Source organism: Lepisma saccharinum, chromosome 2 (assembly GCF_977018435.1).
Source record: "Lepisma saccharinum chromosome 2, izLepSacc3.1, whole genome shotgun sequence".
In the NCBI taxonomy this organism is placed as follows: domain Eukaryota; kingdom Metazoa; phylum Arthropoda; class Insecta; order Zygentoma; family Lepismatidae; genus Lepisma; species Lepisma saccharinum.
This window is the reverse complement of record NC_139230.1, coordinates 209,100,701-209,116,077: the sequence shown is the minus strand read 5'-3', so window position 1 is coordinate 209,116,077 and position 15,377 is coordinate 209,100,701. Positions and strand designations below refer to the sequence as shown.

Below are 15,377 nucleotides of genomic sequence, written 5' to 3'. Positions count from 1 at the left end.
CTTTTGTGCCTCCCCAATGGTGTAGTGGTAACATCGTCGCCTTGTGAACAAGGGGTCCTAGGTTCGATACCCAGTGGAGACACATGGAACAGTGATTCGGATCCCACTGTAGGTCCAGTCCTGATTAGCCTTTCTGTGCACAAAGTGGATTTAAAACCACAAATCAATCAATCAATTTTACAACTTATTTTCATTTAGATCGTTCGGCACCCAGGGCCGACTTCCGCCACCCCTTAGCTACAGTTATAAACTTGATAAATATAAGAAAACGAGGAATTGCGAGAGAAGCGAGCAAGAAAATTTTACAAAAATAATATTTATTTGCATAAAATGTGAAGTTGTGGGTGGTAATTGCCCCCTGCAGGTACACTTCACCATCAATGCTTGTCCCCCTTGCCCCCTAGAGCTCATTTCCATCCAAGGTTGGGGGGGGGGCAATGCCCCTGCCCCCTTGTGGTTGTGCCACTGTTTACAATTTCACATAATCAGACTCGTAATACATCTACAAACACAAGTCACAGATGTTACGAGATGTACTAATCTACAAAAAAATGTTAATTGTCAAACTTAAATTTACCTAATCAACCTCAATATATCTTGCAATAATCTTTCATCTGTCAGATTGTTCTGGAAAGGACAGTAACAAAGTAAACGGATTGAGATAATTGTTATATTTTTCACACAGCTTTCGCTGCTTTCCTAGATAAAAATGAAAGCTCAACTTTGAAAAACTTACCTCAGGGCATTTATAAATATGTACATGTATAATTTGACTAGGATTTGGATTAATAAAAGTTGTAATTTTTCATGTCTACGGAGAAAAATTCAAGTAGAATTCACGCATAATTCCCGTAATTCAAGGAATTTCTGGTGAGTAGCCACCCTGATAAATGTGCTATTAGAAGGGATGTTTATTTTGTGTAATAAGTGCAGTTTTTAAATCAAAGTTAGGATATATTCACAATTTTAAAACCAAAATGTCATTTTATACACCACTTTTCATATGATTTTTCACCGCTATGACAACATTTTATTTTATTTACCGCTTTTTGAACATTGACTCTTGTTTTTGAACCGAAATTTTGCTTTTTTTATTTACCAAAAATATGTGCCTCTACCTACATCATATTCCCTTTTGGAATTATCACATTATGCAACAATTTTTTGGAGCACTGTATTTTCCTGTGAACATCTTTGGATACTCACCCCCATCATCAACAAACCACCTTTCAGAATCTCCCATTGGATCCTGCCTCTTCACAACACCAACCACATATCCTGAATCCAGTCGCAGATCTAGAACATCCACCGGTGCATGTGATAAATTGACACAGTAAAGTTTATCTGGCTTATAATGGCTTTGAAGGTAGGCCTTCTGACTAGGACTTTGCTCCAACTAGAAAAATAAGCATTAGGGATCAGTAAATTTTATTTGTCTCACATCACTAGTCATACAGGTATGTCAAAAATTTGGAATTGATTTTATAAATCCGATATTTCTATAAGTAGCCTCTAATTGGAGCTACATAGTGGTTCGGATCCCACTATAAACTGTAGGTCCAGTCCCGATTAGCCTTACTGTGCACAAAGTGGACCAAATCAAATAAAAAAATCTAATTGGAACTTTATTTGTTCCAATGAGATACTAGTTTTTTGGAACTTCTTGCCATATGTACAGTCACAGACACTTGTGTGTTGTATTGACTTTCAATGGGATCATTACTACCTAGAAGTGTCCGTGACTGTACAAAATAGAGATGGGACAGATTCTTATCAGTATCGGCTGATATAGGCATATCAGTGTATCGGCAAAATTACCAATTATTTTACCAATCTTATATATCTATAAATATCTTATAATTTAGTGCAAAGTTCTGCCATTTTGTTATAATTTTTATGGATAATCTCCATGCCCTACTTTTTTTAAAAAGTAAATGTCTAAATATGCAACTTCTTTTGCACTGCAGTCACCTCGAAACACACATTTATTAAGGAGGTCGGTCAATGATCCATTCAGGTTCTTCAAGGGCCATTTGGAATTTTATATTGGATCGGTAGAATATCGGTTATCAATATCGGTTAATTGTTTTACCTGTACTTTATCGGTAAGGGCTAAAATTTCATATCGGCCCATTCCCTAGTACAAAGTGTCAAGCAGGCTGTTTATAGAGATATCAGATCAGTACAATTATCTGCAACTTTATCAAAAAAAAGAACAGCCTGTCATAGCAGTGACATGTATTGCAAGTCACTTGTTACTTTGATGTGATATTTTCCTAAAATATTTCGCCATCTCTATCATTTTATTTAATACAAAGACAAAACAATATTAAAACATATCTTAGATAGACAGATAGATATGCTAGTTCATTTTTGCTTTCTATCAGCACATTCAAAGGGGAATAATAAAGTTACAGAACATGTTCTGTCATACACTGTTCAAAATGCACTGCTTCAGAGTGTAATATATCTATACAGAAAATTACAGTTTCCATATTAGCACCATTTTGATACATAGGGAGCGTACAGAATTCTTGTAGTTCTTGACTGTAGTAGAGGTTGTGTGATCAGTACTACACTCGGAACATGTAATTATACTAGGGTATCAATTTGCAATAGTGCTGAGTGAGCCTGAAAGCTGTTAGGCAAACCTTCTCTTCCCCAAGACTTGTACATTTACATGATAGATGTCAGCAAAACCTTTGTTCTTTTATTTCAAAGTATGCACCATAAAATATCTTATCAAGTATTTCTAAGCAAGTTAAGCCAAAAAATGTATGAAACTGTAACACAATGCATTTTTCTATTCACATAAAATAATTATTAATTGTACTTTACCAGAACAATATGCTGATTCTATAAAATAAATTTATATGGAAAATACTGAAAATATATGAACGTGAATTACCGGTACTTACTTCACCAAAATAATACTCCAGTTTCTTGATAAATGAAAGCTATGCAAGCAACATAGAACAACAAGATTATTTTTCTACTATTAAAAAGAAACAACAAAACCAAGAACATATTATTAATTTCCCTCTTCATGAGAATAGGCAAGGTATTTATTTTATTTCTGGCAAATAAGTTCCAAAAGGCAAATGTAGGATTACATAACAGTTGGGCTGAAAAGTTCGTAGCCTAACATAGTAAAAAATATTTTTTTGACAAAATTCGATTTTATTATTCAATATAGTTGCCTTCGAGGGCGATACAACGATTATAGCGGTCATACAATTTTTCGATGCCATTTTTATAGTACGATTTCTCTTTAGCCTCAAAATAGGCCTCAGTTTCGGCAATTACCTCTTCATCAGTGCTAAATTTCTTTCCAGCGAGCATTCTTTTAAGGTCTGCAAACAGGAAAAAGTCACTGGGGGCCAGATCTGGAGAATATGGTGGATGGGGAAGCAATTCGTAGTCTTATTCATATAATTTTGCCATCGTTTTCATTGATTTGTGACAAGGTGCATTGTCTTGATGAAACAGCACTTTTTTCTTCTTCAAATGGGGCCGTTTTTTCGTGATTTCATCCTTTAAACGCTCCAACAACGCTATGTAATAATCGCTGTTGATGGTCTGGCCCTTTTTGAGGTAATCGATGAATATAATACCATGCGCATCCCAGAATACTGATGCCATAACCTTGCTAGCCGACTGTTGCGTCTTTCCACGCTTTGGATTCGGTTCATCACGTGCAGTCCACTCGGCTGACTGTCGATTGGACTCTGGAGTGTAGTTATGGAGCCATGTTTCCTCCATTGTAATATATCGATGGAAAAATTCGTGTTTATTACGGTTGAATATCGCTAAACATTGCTCCGAATTATCAAAACGTTGTTGTTTTGATCGATTGTGAGCACGCGCGGCACCCATTTTGCACACAGCTTTCGCATGTTCAAATATTCATTCACAATATGTCCAACACGTTCCTTTGATATTTTTAAAGTCTCAGCTATCTCGATCAACTTCACTTTACAATCATTTAAAATTATTTTGTGGACTTTTTTTATGTTTTCGTCGGTAACAGCCTCTTTAGGGCGTCCACTGCGTGCATCACCTTCGATGCTCATTTCGCCTCGTTTAAATTTAGCAAACCACTTCTCAACAGTTGATTTTCCTGGTGCAGAGTCTGAATAATGTTTATCAAGCCAAGCCTTGGCTTCAACAGTATTTTTTTTCGCCAAAACGCAATGCTTTATTACCACACGAAATTCTTTTTTATCCATTTTTTCACAATAACAAAAGCTGCTTCACTCACAATGCTATATCTCACGAACTAATTATCCGGCAGCTGTGAAATTTGTACACGTATCTTTTGAAGGTTAGTACTAAGTAAAAATCACATGGATTTAATTCTAGTAACACCATCTATGAGTCAGCCTACGAACTTTTCAGCCTAACTGTTACTACTATAAAAAAAGTGCGTTGAGGTTGAGTATGTGAAACATCAAAATTAGAATGTTCATGATTTTTTTCTCATGTAAAAAGAAAAAAAAAAGATATACAATGATCTGGAAATTGTACTCTGATTGGAACCCGTAATCAAAGATTCAAAATTCAATGGTTGGTAAAGTTTTGGAGCTCTCACTGGGGATAACTTTGGACTACTCACACCACAAGCAACTAACCAATTCAGCTATGTGAAAGCTTCTATTTTTCTAAATTGTAGTGAAAAAAAACTATACCTAGGGTAGTTTTATGCTCAGTTAGCATACTTTTAATGTTGCCTTGTTCACAATATTGCAAGTTGGAACATGACTAGTGGATACTATGAGTCATGAATAATATGCTTTGTGCTTTTTTTTTTTAAGTGATCAATGCACTGTCTCTTAACATGTGACTCTTTTCATTCTATTTGGCACATTCAAACCCTACTAAGATCGTCCCTAATGAATCAGTTAATGAATACACAAGAGTACAAACAAATACACCTTCATTGTTAGAGCAGTAATGTGGTTTAAGTACTGTGTATCTAAATTTACGTATTTCCACATTGTAGATTTTATTGGTGTTCTAATTAATTTTGAAGGACCAATACCTTCATTTATTTGCAACTTGTTATTTAACTTCATTTTTCTGACACTTTTGGCTAATTGCAGCGATGAGGACGAACGGTGATATGATGAAATTGATGAAGGGACACTCACAAAAAGCAGCCATGCACAGGAAGGAATTTGAACCAGGGACCCCTGGCATCATACCATACTGCACTAACCACTCCGGGGCCTCCCCCATGGCGCAGTGGTAGCGTCATTGCCTTGTAATCAAGGGGTCCCGGGTTCAATACCCGGTGGAGGCACAAGTTGTTCGGATCCCACTTTAAACTGTAGGTCCAGTCCCGATTAGCCTTACTGTGCATAAAGTGGACTTAAAACAGCAACTCAAACCAAACTAACCACTCCGCCACAGAGGTTGGCCCCACTGCCTTCAGTAACAAAGGCTATGACATCTAGGATGGCGATTGGAATGTGTGAGGTGCAGCAGTGATCATCTCTATCCTAGATGCTTTGATTTTTTTAATTTCATGTGTGTTACTTAGCGTCGCTTGTCTGCCACTTTCAGCAAATTGTGACTATGAAGACGAGTGCTAATAATAATAATAATAATAATAATATTGTCTTTATTGAGTGGGCTGATATGATGAAATTGATGAAGGGGCACCAAGAAAAAACACCCAGGCCAGGATTCGAACCTGGGTTCATAACATGCTGTGCTCACCACTCTGTCACAGAAGTCACCACCCTAGATGCTGTGGCCTTTCTTAATGAAGGTAGTGGTCCTTCAAAATAAATTAGAAAACCAATAAAAACTGCAATGTCGAAATACGGAACTTTACCTATGCAATATGCATGTTATTCTTACTGATTATCCATATCAATGTTTTGCTTTTGTTTGTTTATACTCTGCAATTTCATATGCCAATAAAGCATAATAAGAGAGAGAATTAAAAGAAATTGTCTTACCTTTGATTTGTTATCACTACCAGAAAGCTTTGATGATGGAGTAGGAGAATTCTTAGCTGGCTTCTTTCCTACTGGTTCAGTCTTAAAAATTTTTGAAATGAAGCTAAATCGTCCTAACTGATTTGAAACTAAGCTATGTTTTACAGCAAATACATCCCAAATATCTCCTTTGGATGAAACTAACAGTGGAAGCTGAAAGTTAGAACACTAGAATTACAAGACTAATAGATACATGGGAAAGGAATTGTTTATCAAATTTGCACTACCAAAATGCATGTTAAATTTATGTGAAAAAAAAAATAACTAATATGAAAAGATGCAGTAACTTTACTCACCGAGAGAGATCTTAGTAAAAGATGTAGTTTAAACCTACCGATAACCCAAAGTGTTTAAAATACACAACAGCTACAGGAAGTACTTTGGAGCTAGTAGTATAACATGGAAAGACCCCCTTCAAGATTTATACCTACATATTTAATTTTGTTTGATATTTGTTATTTAGCATTGCTTTTTATCTGCCACTTTTGGCTAATAGCAACAAGAAAGTTGAGTGACGATATGATAAAATTGATGAATGGACACTCGCAAAGAACACCCATGCCCAGGCTGGGATTTGCTGTGCTAACCACTCTGCCACTGAGGATGGCCCTGGTTCATATTTCCTACTTTAACTTTTTTTATTTTGGCTCTCTTACTTTACATAACTTTTCTGTCTGTTTAACCAAATTGAAACCATGATCATGAATGATGACTGGGTGAATTTGATGAAGGGATACTCACAAAGGTACACACATGCACATGCAGGACTTAAACCTGAAACCTTTGGTGGTAAGATCATCAGTCAAACAAACCATACGCCTCACCATATTGTTTGCCATATGACATAATCTTAAGAAAATAATTAATAGAATCACCAACAAATTTGTGTGTTAAAGAATGATGTGATACATAGCATGCATATTTCGTTTTTGACGAAAAAACGAAATTTGAAAAAACACATTGTAGTGTTAATTTTTCATGTTTTTGAAAGGTGTGAGATGCATTTTGTGACCATGTTTTGTCACGAAATAATGTGAAATTAACTGCAAAAAGCGAAATTAACTCTTAAACACGAAATTCAGGGTTTATTCTCCGACGCGACACCTTCTGAGGTCTGAATTATCCTGAGATTTATGCAATTCCTGGAAAAATGATAATTCTGCTGTTAATATTGGAGAAGCGAAAATGGACTCCTTTACACAGAAATAAACTTAATACTATGATAACTACATAAATGTGCTATTAGAAGTGAAATGTTAATTCTGTGGAATAAGTGTAGTTTTTAAATCAAATTAGGATTATATTCACAATTTTAAAACCAAAATGTATTTTTATATGCCACTTTTCATCCAAATTTTCACCGCTATAACACCGATATTTTATTTTATTTACTGCTTTTGCACCTGAAATTGACTCAGTTTTTGTACCGAAATTTTGCTTTTTTATTTACCAAAAATATGTGCCTCTAGTGATACATGTCTCTCCTACACTGATACAAATCCACTACACAGCAAAATTAAATAAAATACCTTTGTGTATCATAATAACTATAAAGACATTATAATTATTTGTTGTTTTTACCTCCATAAGAGTAAGGTACTGTTTTGTAACTCTCCCTGCAAACAGCTTTCTGGCTGCCACAAAAGAAGCTATGCATTGGACATAAAGATCACAGGATGCAGACACCAACTTTGGTAATTCTTCTAAAAGCTGATTATTGAGTGCTTCATAGTTACTCCTAGCAGCATTCAATTCTTCCTGAATCTGTAATTGTTAATAATGAATTTTAAGAAATTTTACAATTCTGGCAGAAAATAAAGTATCCAAAATACTATAATGGCAGAAAAGAAGCATGGGCTACTACAGTACATGTTAGGCAAATATTTGAAATTCTTGCAATTCACTATCTACTAGGGTTGAGTTGATACTACTTTGAACTGATCAATGCTGATACTCTTAGAGATTCCCACCTGTACCAATGTTTGAAAATTGTAACAATTCAAAGTAGTTCAGAATAATTATAAATCTTAATACAGAAGTTGTACTGACCTCATGCATCGCCACCACCAGTTTGTGTTCTATCGGACCACCAGCATTGTGGACTGACATTCCAAAGACTGGGGAGAATGAGTGGATGATGTTGTTTCAGACGTCATTTCAAGAGTCTGAATGCACAGAAATCCACAGGGCTTTTGCAGGAATGTCCTGAAATGGGATAACATGGATCCCTGCTTCCTGCTTCATCTCATGATAAAAGCTGAGGGATGATGATGGCTTGAGGTTTGTCCATATGAATGTGCACCTGTTGGGTGTCCTCTACATACAAATGAGGGACGTTTGTGCAGAAGATGGGAGTCGTCATGGATGACTGAAGAAAGTAGGCAGCATACACCTTCACATTTCTGTCCACCTTACATATCGGCAACTTTCCCGCATAACTGAATCCGGTGACAACCATGAAGCCTTTTGGAAGTGTGTCCCAGCAGTAGCGAACAAAGTTGCTGCATGCCTTGCCATCTGTGTTATGGTACGTAATCAACCAAATGTGACCACTGCCAGTGAGGTAAATGTACGCTTCGTCCATAATGACCATAAACCTCCATTTTGATTCCACCAGGTGTCTTCCATAGAGTTTTATACAATTGATCCTGTGTTTAGCAATGTAGCATGAGAGGTGGTGGTGCACGTGGGCCTTACAAGCACATTGCAGCCTCAGACGGTTATGGATGGTCAGAGCCACATGCATCCCCTTGGACATCTCATGTTGGGTTGGTGGATATTCCTTGCATGCCATTTGCCAAATCTCTTGAAGCACAACAGGCAATACTTTCACTGGTGTCCTCTTACCTTTTGGTGGCAAATGTTTACCAACATGCTCCTGCTGTGTGCGCCGAGACACTATCTCCTTCACAGTGGTTTTCTTGATGGTCAAACCATTCTCCTGACACTGCTTTACTATTTGGCCATACAAGAAATGTGCATGGAAAAACGCCATGATGTACCCTTCCCATAACAGTTCACTTTTGGTCGCATTGGACAGCTATGTACATGACACTTCGGCAACTGCAAGCTGCAATACACAACTGTTAACAGTTGCACTCTCAATCCCACAGATGGCAATGGTGTTCCAAAGTAATTCAAAGGAAATACATTCTTTATGTACTTTATTAACTAATTTGTGGTCTTTATGAATGTAAACAAACAGCATACAAGTCGATTAGTGCATCTATTTTTATACAGCACGGTTGCAGCTTTGGCCAGATTTCTCCAAATATGAGTACTTGCTCAGAATGTTTTAAACCTGTATCAAGACAAGATATTCCATCCAAAATACAGTGCAGTGGTTCTTGCAATTGGTATCATATGAAATGTGTGCAATTAAAGGAAAGTGATGTGTAATATTTAAAATCTGAAAACGGGGAATGGCGATGTACAAAATGCATGAAAGAAAGGCGCAGTGGTCTACTTCTTGAAAGTGCGGAGGAACCAGCTAAGGTAGTGAATCCATCCCTAACGGACGTCTATGAACTGTTAAAGGCTCTTACAAATGAAGTTAAAAACTTGAAGCAGCAACAAGAAGAAACAGGACGTGAACTAGAAAAATCACTAAACCTTGCTCACGAGAAATTGGATGAAAATGCTGAACTATTAAAAAAACAGTCCGAGAGTATAACTGCATGCTTAGGGCAGATAGAAGTGTTGGAAAGTGAGAATCTGTTATTAAAGAAGCAATTGAAGGACACACAGCTACAAGTAGATGATCTGCATCAGTATGATAGGAGAAATACACTTGAAACATATGGTGTACCAGAAAACTTGAATGAAGATCCCTACGAAATTGTAAAGGACAAGTACTAGATATAAAGGTAGGAAATGAAATGATTGACACATGTCACAGAATGAAAAAACTTCTGCAACAGAAATCGGCGGGCATTATTGTTAAGTTTGAGATAAGTAGTTAGAGATAAAATAATAGAAAGACTTAAAGTTAAGACAAATCTAAACTGTACACATCTGGGCTACACAAATAAGGATGTTGTATATATTAATCAAAGTCTCGCTCCCCTCAGGAAGAAAATTTATGGCTATGCCAGGAATGTAAAAATAAAGAAAAACTACGCATATTTATGGATTGATGGTTCAGGGTCTATAAAATTAAGAAAAAGAGAAGGGGATGGGGATAGAGATATTTTTGTTCTGAAAACAATTGATGTTTATAAGTTAGTATAATTTGGAATGGCTTCACAAAAAGTATTTCACAATTTATTATCAAAATGTGAGGGGCCTGAACACAAAAACTCAGGAATTTTATCAAAAATTTCCATGTGTAGCTATGACATAATTGCCATTACAGAAACATGGCTACATAGCAGTGTATACAGTACTGAATTGTTTACTGAGAAGTATAAGGTATTTAGACATGATAAACAAAGTTATAATAGAAGTGGTGGAGTATTAATTGCCATTAAACAAAATATTAAAGCTGACAATGTTGTATTAAGCAATAATCTAGACATGATCTGTGTTAAAGTGACCATAGATAATACAGTCAACTCTTGATTCAACGACCTTTCACAGTTCCCGGGAAAAGGGTCGTTATTTCGAAGGGGTCGTTATTGGAATTTGCAGCTTAAAGGGAGCTCAAACGGACACAAAGATGCCTAGGCGATGGTAACACCATTTATCCTGGTAGTTATACAACCTGTTATGCACAGGATGCGTGTTGTGAGAAGGAAAATAGAACATGAAAAAGTTTTCACAAAAGAGAATTTAAAATAATGTTACTTTATTTCAATTGTGCACAGTCGTTGCTTTTCCAGGAAATTCTTACAATTCTAGTTCATGAGAAACCCGTTTGCAGTCAGACCAATGGAAAGGAGAACAATCTCTCGCTTATTGCAAGCGAAACTCGAAGAATCTTGACACCAGTCAGACTGGTGCCAGCAAAAGTCGGGAGATAATCGGGCAGAATGAATGTTGGATTTTATAGGGGTTTACTGGAGCATTGTCTGTTACAAGATTAACTGATAAGATTAGATCTCTCGGGAGAAACAACACAACCTCTCTAGGTACCAGACAAAAAAAAAATAAAGGCAGGGCTGTAATTTTCATTCTGGTTCGGCTGTGTAAAATACATTGTATAAAAAAGTCACTTTTCTTTGCTTCAACCAACTTCATTTACCCTCCTTCCCCATTCAAGGGAGCAGTCCAAACTCCTTCCTTGACTTGCATTGTAATCCAGCATGTAAAAGGAAACGTGCAACTTGCGATTTTTTTTCACCTAATGCGTATTCTAGGACAAGTCATTAAACAGCGTGGCAGTCGATAATCATTCGGGTTTGGAATTGAGTTTCACTTTAAACTGTATATTTAGTCCCGATTAGCCCATCAGCATAAAATGAACTGAAAACAAGTTTTATGAAACTGCGCATTTTCACATATTCTCAGGTTAATCGACCATTTAATGTTGGATTTAGGAGTATTCTCGATGTCAAACACCCACCCCTCCAAACGTTTTCCCCTTGAATAATGTCTTTTTAATCAGTCTCAGCCTCAGTGACCATTCCTACATTGAACACACTTTTTTCCCCCTCCACATGAATGGTTCTGAAGAAAAGCAGATGCAAATTAAATTTACAGATTTGCTTATCAGAAGGCGCAGAACATGAAGTTATTTTAACTCTTGTTTTCCTTTCTGGAGATCGAATTGCGTTATCCTCAAATCAAAACAGCTTTGGGAGATTCAAAACAATAACTTTTGCCTTCCGCTGGATGAGTCATCCCTGTTATCGGCAAGCAAGTGCATTGCAGACGCTAGACAAAACACTGGCGCCAGCTGCAGCGTAAAAACAAGGAGACCTGCTGGAAGTTCGAGCAACAGGTGGCTGAAGAGAAAAGTCTCAGCATTTTAAAGATAACGCAACTGTCGAAGACGGAACTTTTAACAGCAATGTAAAGAAGAAAGAAATGACTCTTGCTTTACATTTTACCATGCAACAGACAATAATATGGGCAATATTTCCTATGCAGACAACAGCATTAAAAAATAATAATAAATAAATAAAACTGAATCTGCAATTATCAACATTGCCGTGCACACCAGTGGCGGAGAATGAGCTGGGGAAAGGGTAGAGGGTCACTTTTTTTTACTTGTTCTATGGTTTTTGTTCGTTTTTAAGAATATAACCAGAACTGGTTGCCCCATTTTAGACGTCAAAGGAAAGGAAGAGGGGTGGGTTCCTTTTCCACCCTCGCCTGTAATCAGCCTGCATCAGCAAAAAAATCTTGGCTGAAACAATCTGCATCGCCCCCCCCCCCCCCTACGTTTGCTGACAGGAAAAGAGGGAGAAGTCACTCGTTTAACGGAACACTTTTTTGGCAGATATTACGACATCGACACAATTAGGAAAACGTATGAAGTGGGAAACGGGAGTTATGATGCACGTAAGATCGAAGTAAACTTTTGTGCAAACCAGGATGACAACGCATTAAGCGGGTTGACGATCTTTAGTTCACCTATGTGGTTTTGATTATCTCGAACAGTTTCGCTTTTTTATGAAGTGTTGCAGGGAACAAAGAACACGTTTTGAATGAAAGCAGTTACCGGAAGTTGTCGGCTACAAGGCCGAAAGTTGCTCATTCACGGGAACCTGCTGAACTCTAGGTCAGAGCTGGGCAGATGGGCCAGACTTCCAGGCGCCACGCATCTGTATTTTCGAACATTCCTGCGATTTTATCTCTCAAGGTGGTGTATTTATCGATGAAAGAGCTTGACCTGCCATAGACATTGGCAAAGACTGCAAGTCCAGCAGTCATTTCGGGCTGCTCCCACCCTCCCCCGTGAGTTTTCAGCAGCTCTTAGGACAAGGAAACAAGTCAAGTCGATTTAAAATAACATGCAAGCACATTCGATCTTCTCTTCTCGCGTATCCAAGAGCAAGCGTGGCAAAACAAGCCTGGCACGTTGGGTAGCGGCAGTCGGGTGCGGGGTAACATTGGTGCACTTGAGGGAGGGGAGGGCAGAGGTAAAGTGCTATTGGATATCACTCAAGCATGGTGTGGTGGTGTCTATTTTTAGTTCAGACCCAATTGTGAGCGGTAGAGCGCTCGTAAAGGGAATGAGTGGGGGGAAAAACAACGCATTTTTCCGCCAATTTCCTTCAATTTTTCAACCTTTTTTTTCCAAATCTTTCTAATTTTTTCTAAATTTTTCACGGTTCCCGGGAAAAGGGTCGTTACTTCGAGAGGGTCGTTATACCCGGGGTCGTAGAATCGAGAGTTGACTGTATAATATACTATATAATTACTGTGTATTTCACATCTTCCTCAGCAGTACATGATTATATGAATTTCTATAACTTATTCGAAAACAATGAAGAATTACAAGGTAACAATATTATTATTATTGGTGATTAAAATTTACCATATATTTTAGATTCAAGTTATAATCTGCAGATGGGAGGACCTTCATACAGAGCTTTAGATAATTTTTTGAGTCTCTATGACTTGCATTCTATTAATAACATAAAAAATAAAAACAATAGGACACTTGATCTGATTTTAACTAACATATGGGATTGTGTTACAGTCAATACAGATGAATTACCTCTTGTAAAAGAAGATATGCATCATCTGGCATTAATTGCAAGTGTGAATTATACAAAAACAAAACAAACTTCAAGAACTAATCCAGTTGTAATGTTAAATTTTGAAAAAACAAATTTCCACCGAATGTATGAATTGTTTCGAGATACAAATTGGGAACCTATTAGTAGTATGAATAATGTAAATGACGCTGTAGAATATTTCAATGTTAAAGTTAACTCGGTTTTTAATTCTACAGTACCAACAAAGAGAATCCACTCAAACAGTAAATACCCTCCCTGAGGAAACGAATGGAATATGATGATGATAGCAGAATAAAATATAAAGATACTCGTAAAAGAGTAAAAACACTTATAAATAGAGCCTACAACATGTATCTAAGGGAAACCGAGGGGAGTATCAAGAATAACAGTAGACTGTTTTGGAATTATGTAAAAAATAAAAAGGGTAGAAATATGATTTCAAACAAAGGTATGATGTACGGTAATACAATATTACAAACAAATCAAGAAATAGTAAATAGCTTTGCTTCTTACTTTAAATCTGTTTATACTGATTATCAAAGTGCATATGACATAACTGAGGAAGTTGAACTACAGGTATCTAATCCACTTTCAAATAATAGAATTACCAACAAGGAATATTGGGATGAGATTAAAATATTGAAACGAAAAAAGACCAGTAGGCCAGACGGAATTCCTCCCTATGTAATCAAAGCTTGTGCAGAGGTATTCGAAACACCTTTATGTCTGATATATAATTTAACAATAAAGATGCAGAATTTTCCTAAGATATGGAAATTAACAAGAGTCTGTCTATTTTAAAAACAAATGAAAATACAAAAATAGAGAATTATAGGCCAATAGCCATAATATGTGCACCAACAAAAGTTTCGGAACAAATCTTGTATTCAAGAATATTTAAACATGTTAAAAGTTACATACACAATAGTCAACATGGTTTCTATCCCTGTAGGTCTACCACAACAAATTTAGTAAATTTTGTGCAAAATGTTTTCGATGCACTTTACTGTAGATCAATGGTGCATACAATTTACACTGACTTCGCAAAAGCCTTTGACAAAATTAACGACATTCTTTTGCGTAAATTATCAAGTTTTGGTTTAACAACTAATTTCTTAAATCTAATGAAATCATATCTGCAAGGAAGGAAACAATATGTATCACACAAACAACATACATCTGCTGAGTATGGAGTGAATTCAGGTGTTCCCCATGGATCAAATCTTGGACCCCTGTTATTCAGCTTGTTTGTGAATGATTTACCGTCTCATGTTAAGAACTCTAAATGTCTTGTGTACACAGATGATATAAAACTATACAAACAAATTGACAACAGAGAGGAAAAACTTCAAACAGACTTAGATGTGTTATATGAATGGAGTTGTGTAAACGATCTTAGTTTTAATATAAACAAATGTTGTTTCATGCAGTTGACGAATAAGAGGATTACCTCTCAATCTACTTACTCTATTAATGGTCAAATACTTCCACAGGCAGATATAGTTAAAGACTTTGGTGTGCATTTAGATTCTGACCTGACTTTTAAACAACATGTCTCACTTGTGATTAAAAATGAATACAAAACACTAGGTTTTGTTATAAGAAGTACAAAAAACTTTAAGAGATATTGACTGTATTTAAACCATATATAAAAGTATAGTGAGACGTAAACTTGAGAATGCGTCTATTATATGGTCCCCTCTTTATAAATCTTATGAAAATAATCTCGAAAGAATTCAAAAAG

At 36.5% G+C, this 15,377-nt stretch overlaps 1 protein-coding gene across 2 annotated transcripts in view; it reads right to left on the bottom strand.

Moving 5' to 3' along the window:
- Positions 1–15,377, bottom strand: part of LOC145984286 (dynamin-binding protein-like) — a 95,374-nt gene that overhangs the window by 6,408 nt on the left and 73,589 nt on the right. For both annotated transcript variants that reach the window (XM_083117925.1, XM_083117926.1), the window contains exons 18-20: positions 7,587–7,769; positions 5,967–6,158; positions 1,207–1,396 (exon numbers count right to left, since the gene is read on the bottom strand). In XM_083117925.1, the coding sequence (XP_082974051.1) occupies positions 1,207–1,396; positions 5,967–6,158; positions 7,587–7,769 (565 nt within the window). The remainder of the gene's footprint in view (positions 1–1,206; positions 1,397–5,966; positions 6,159–7,586; positions 7,770–15,377) is intronic.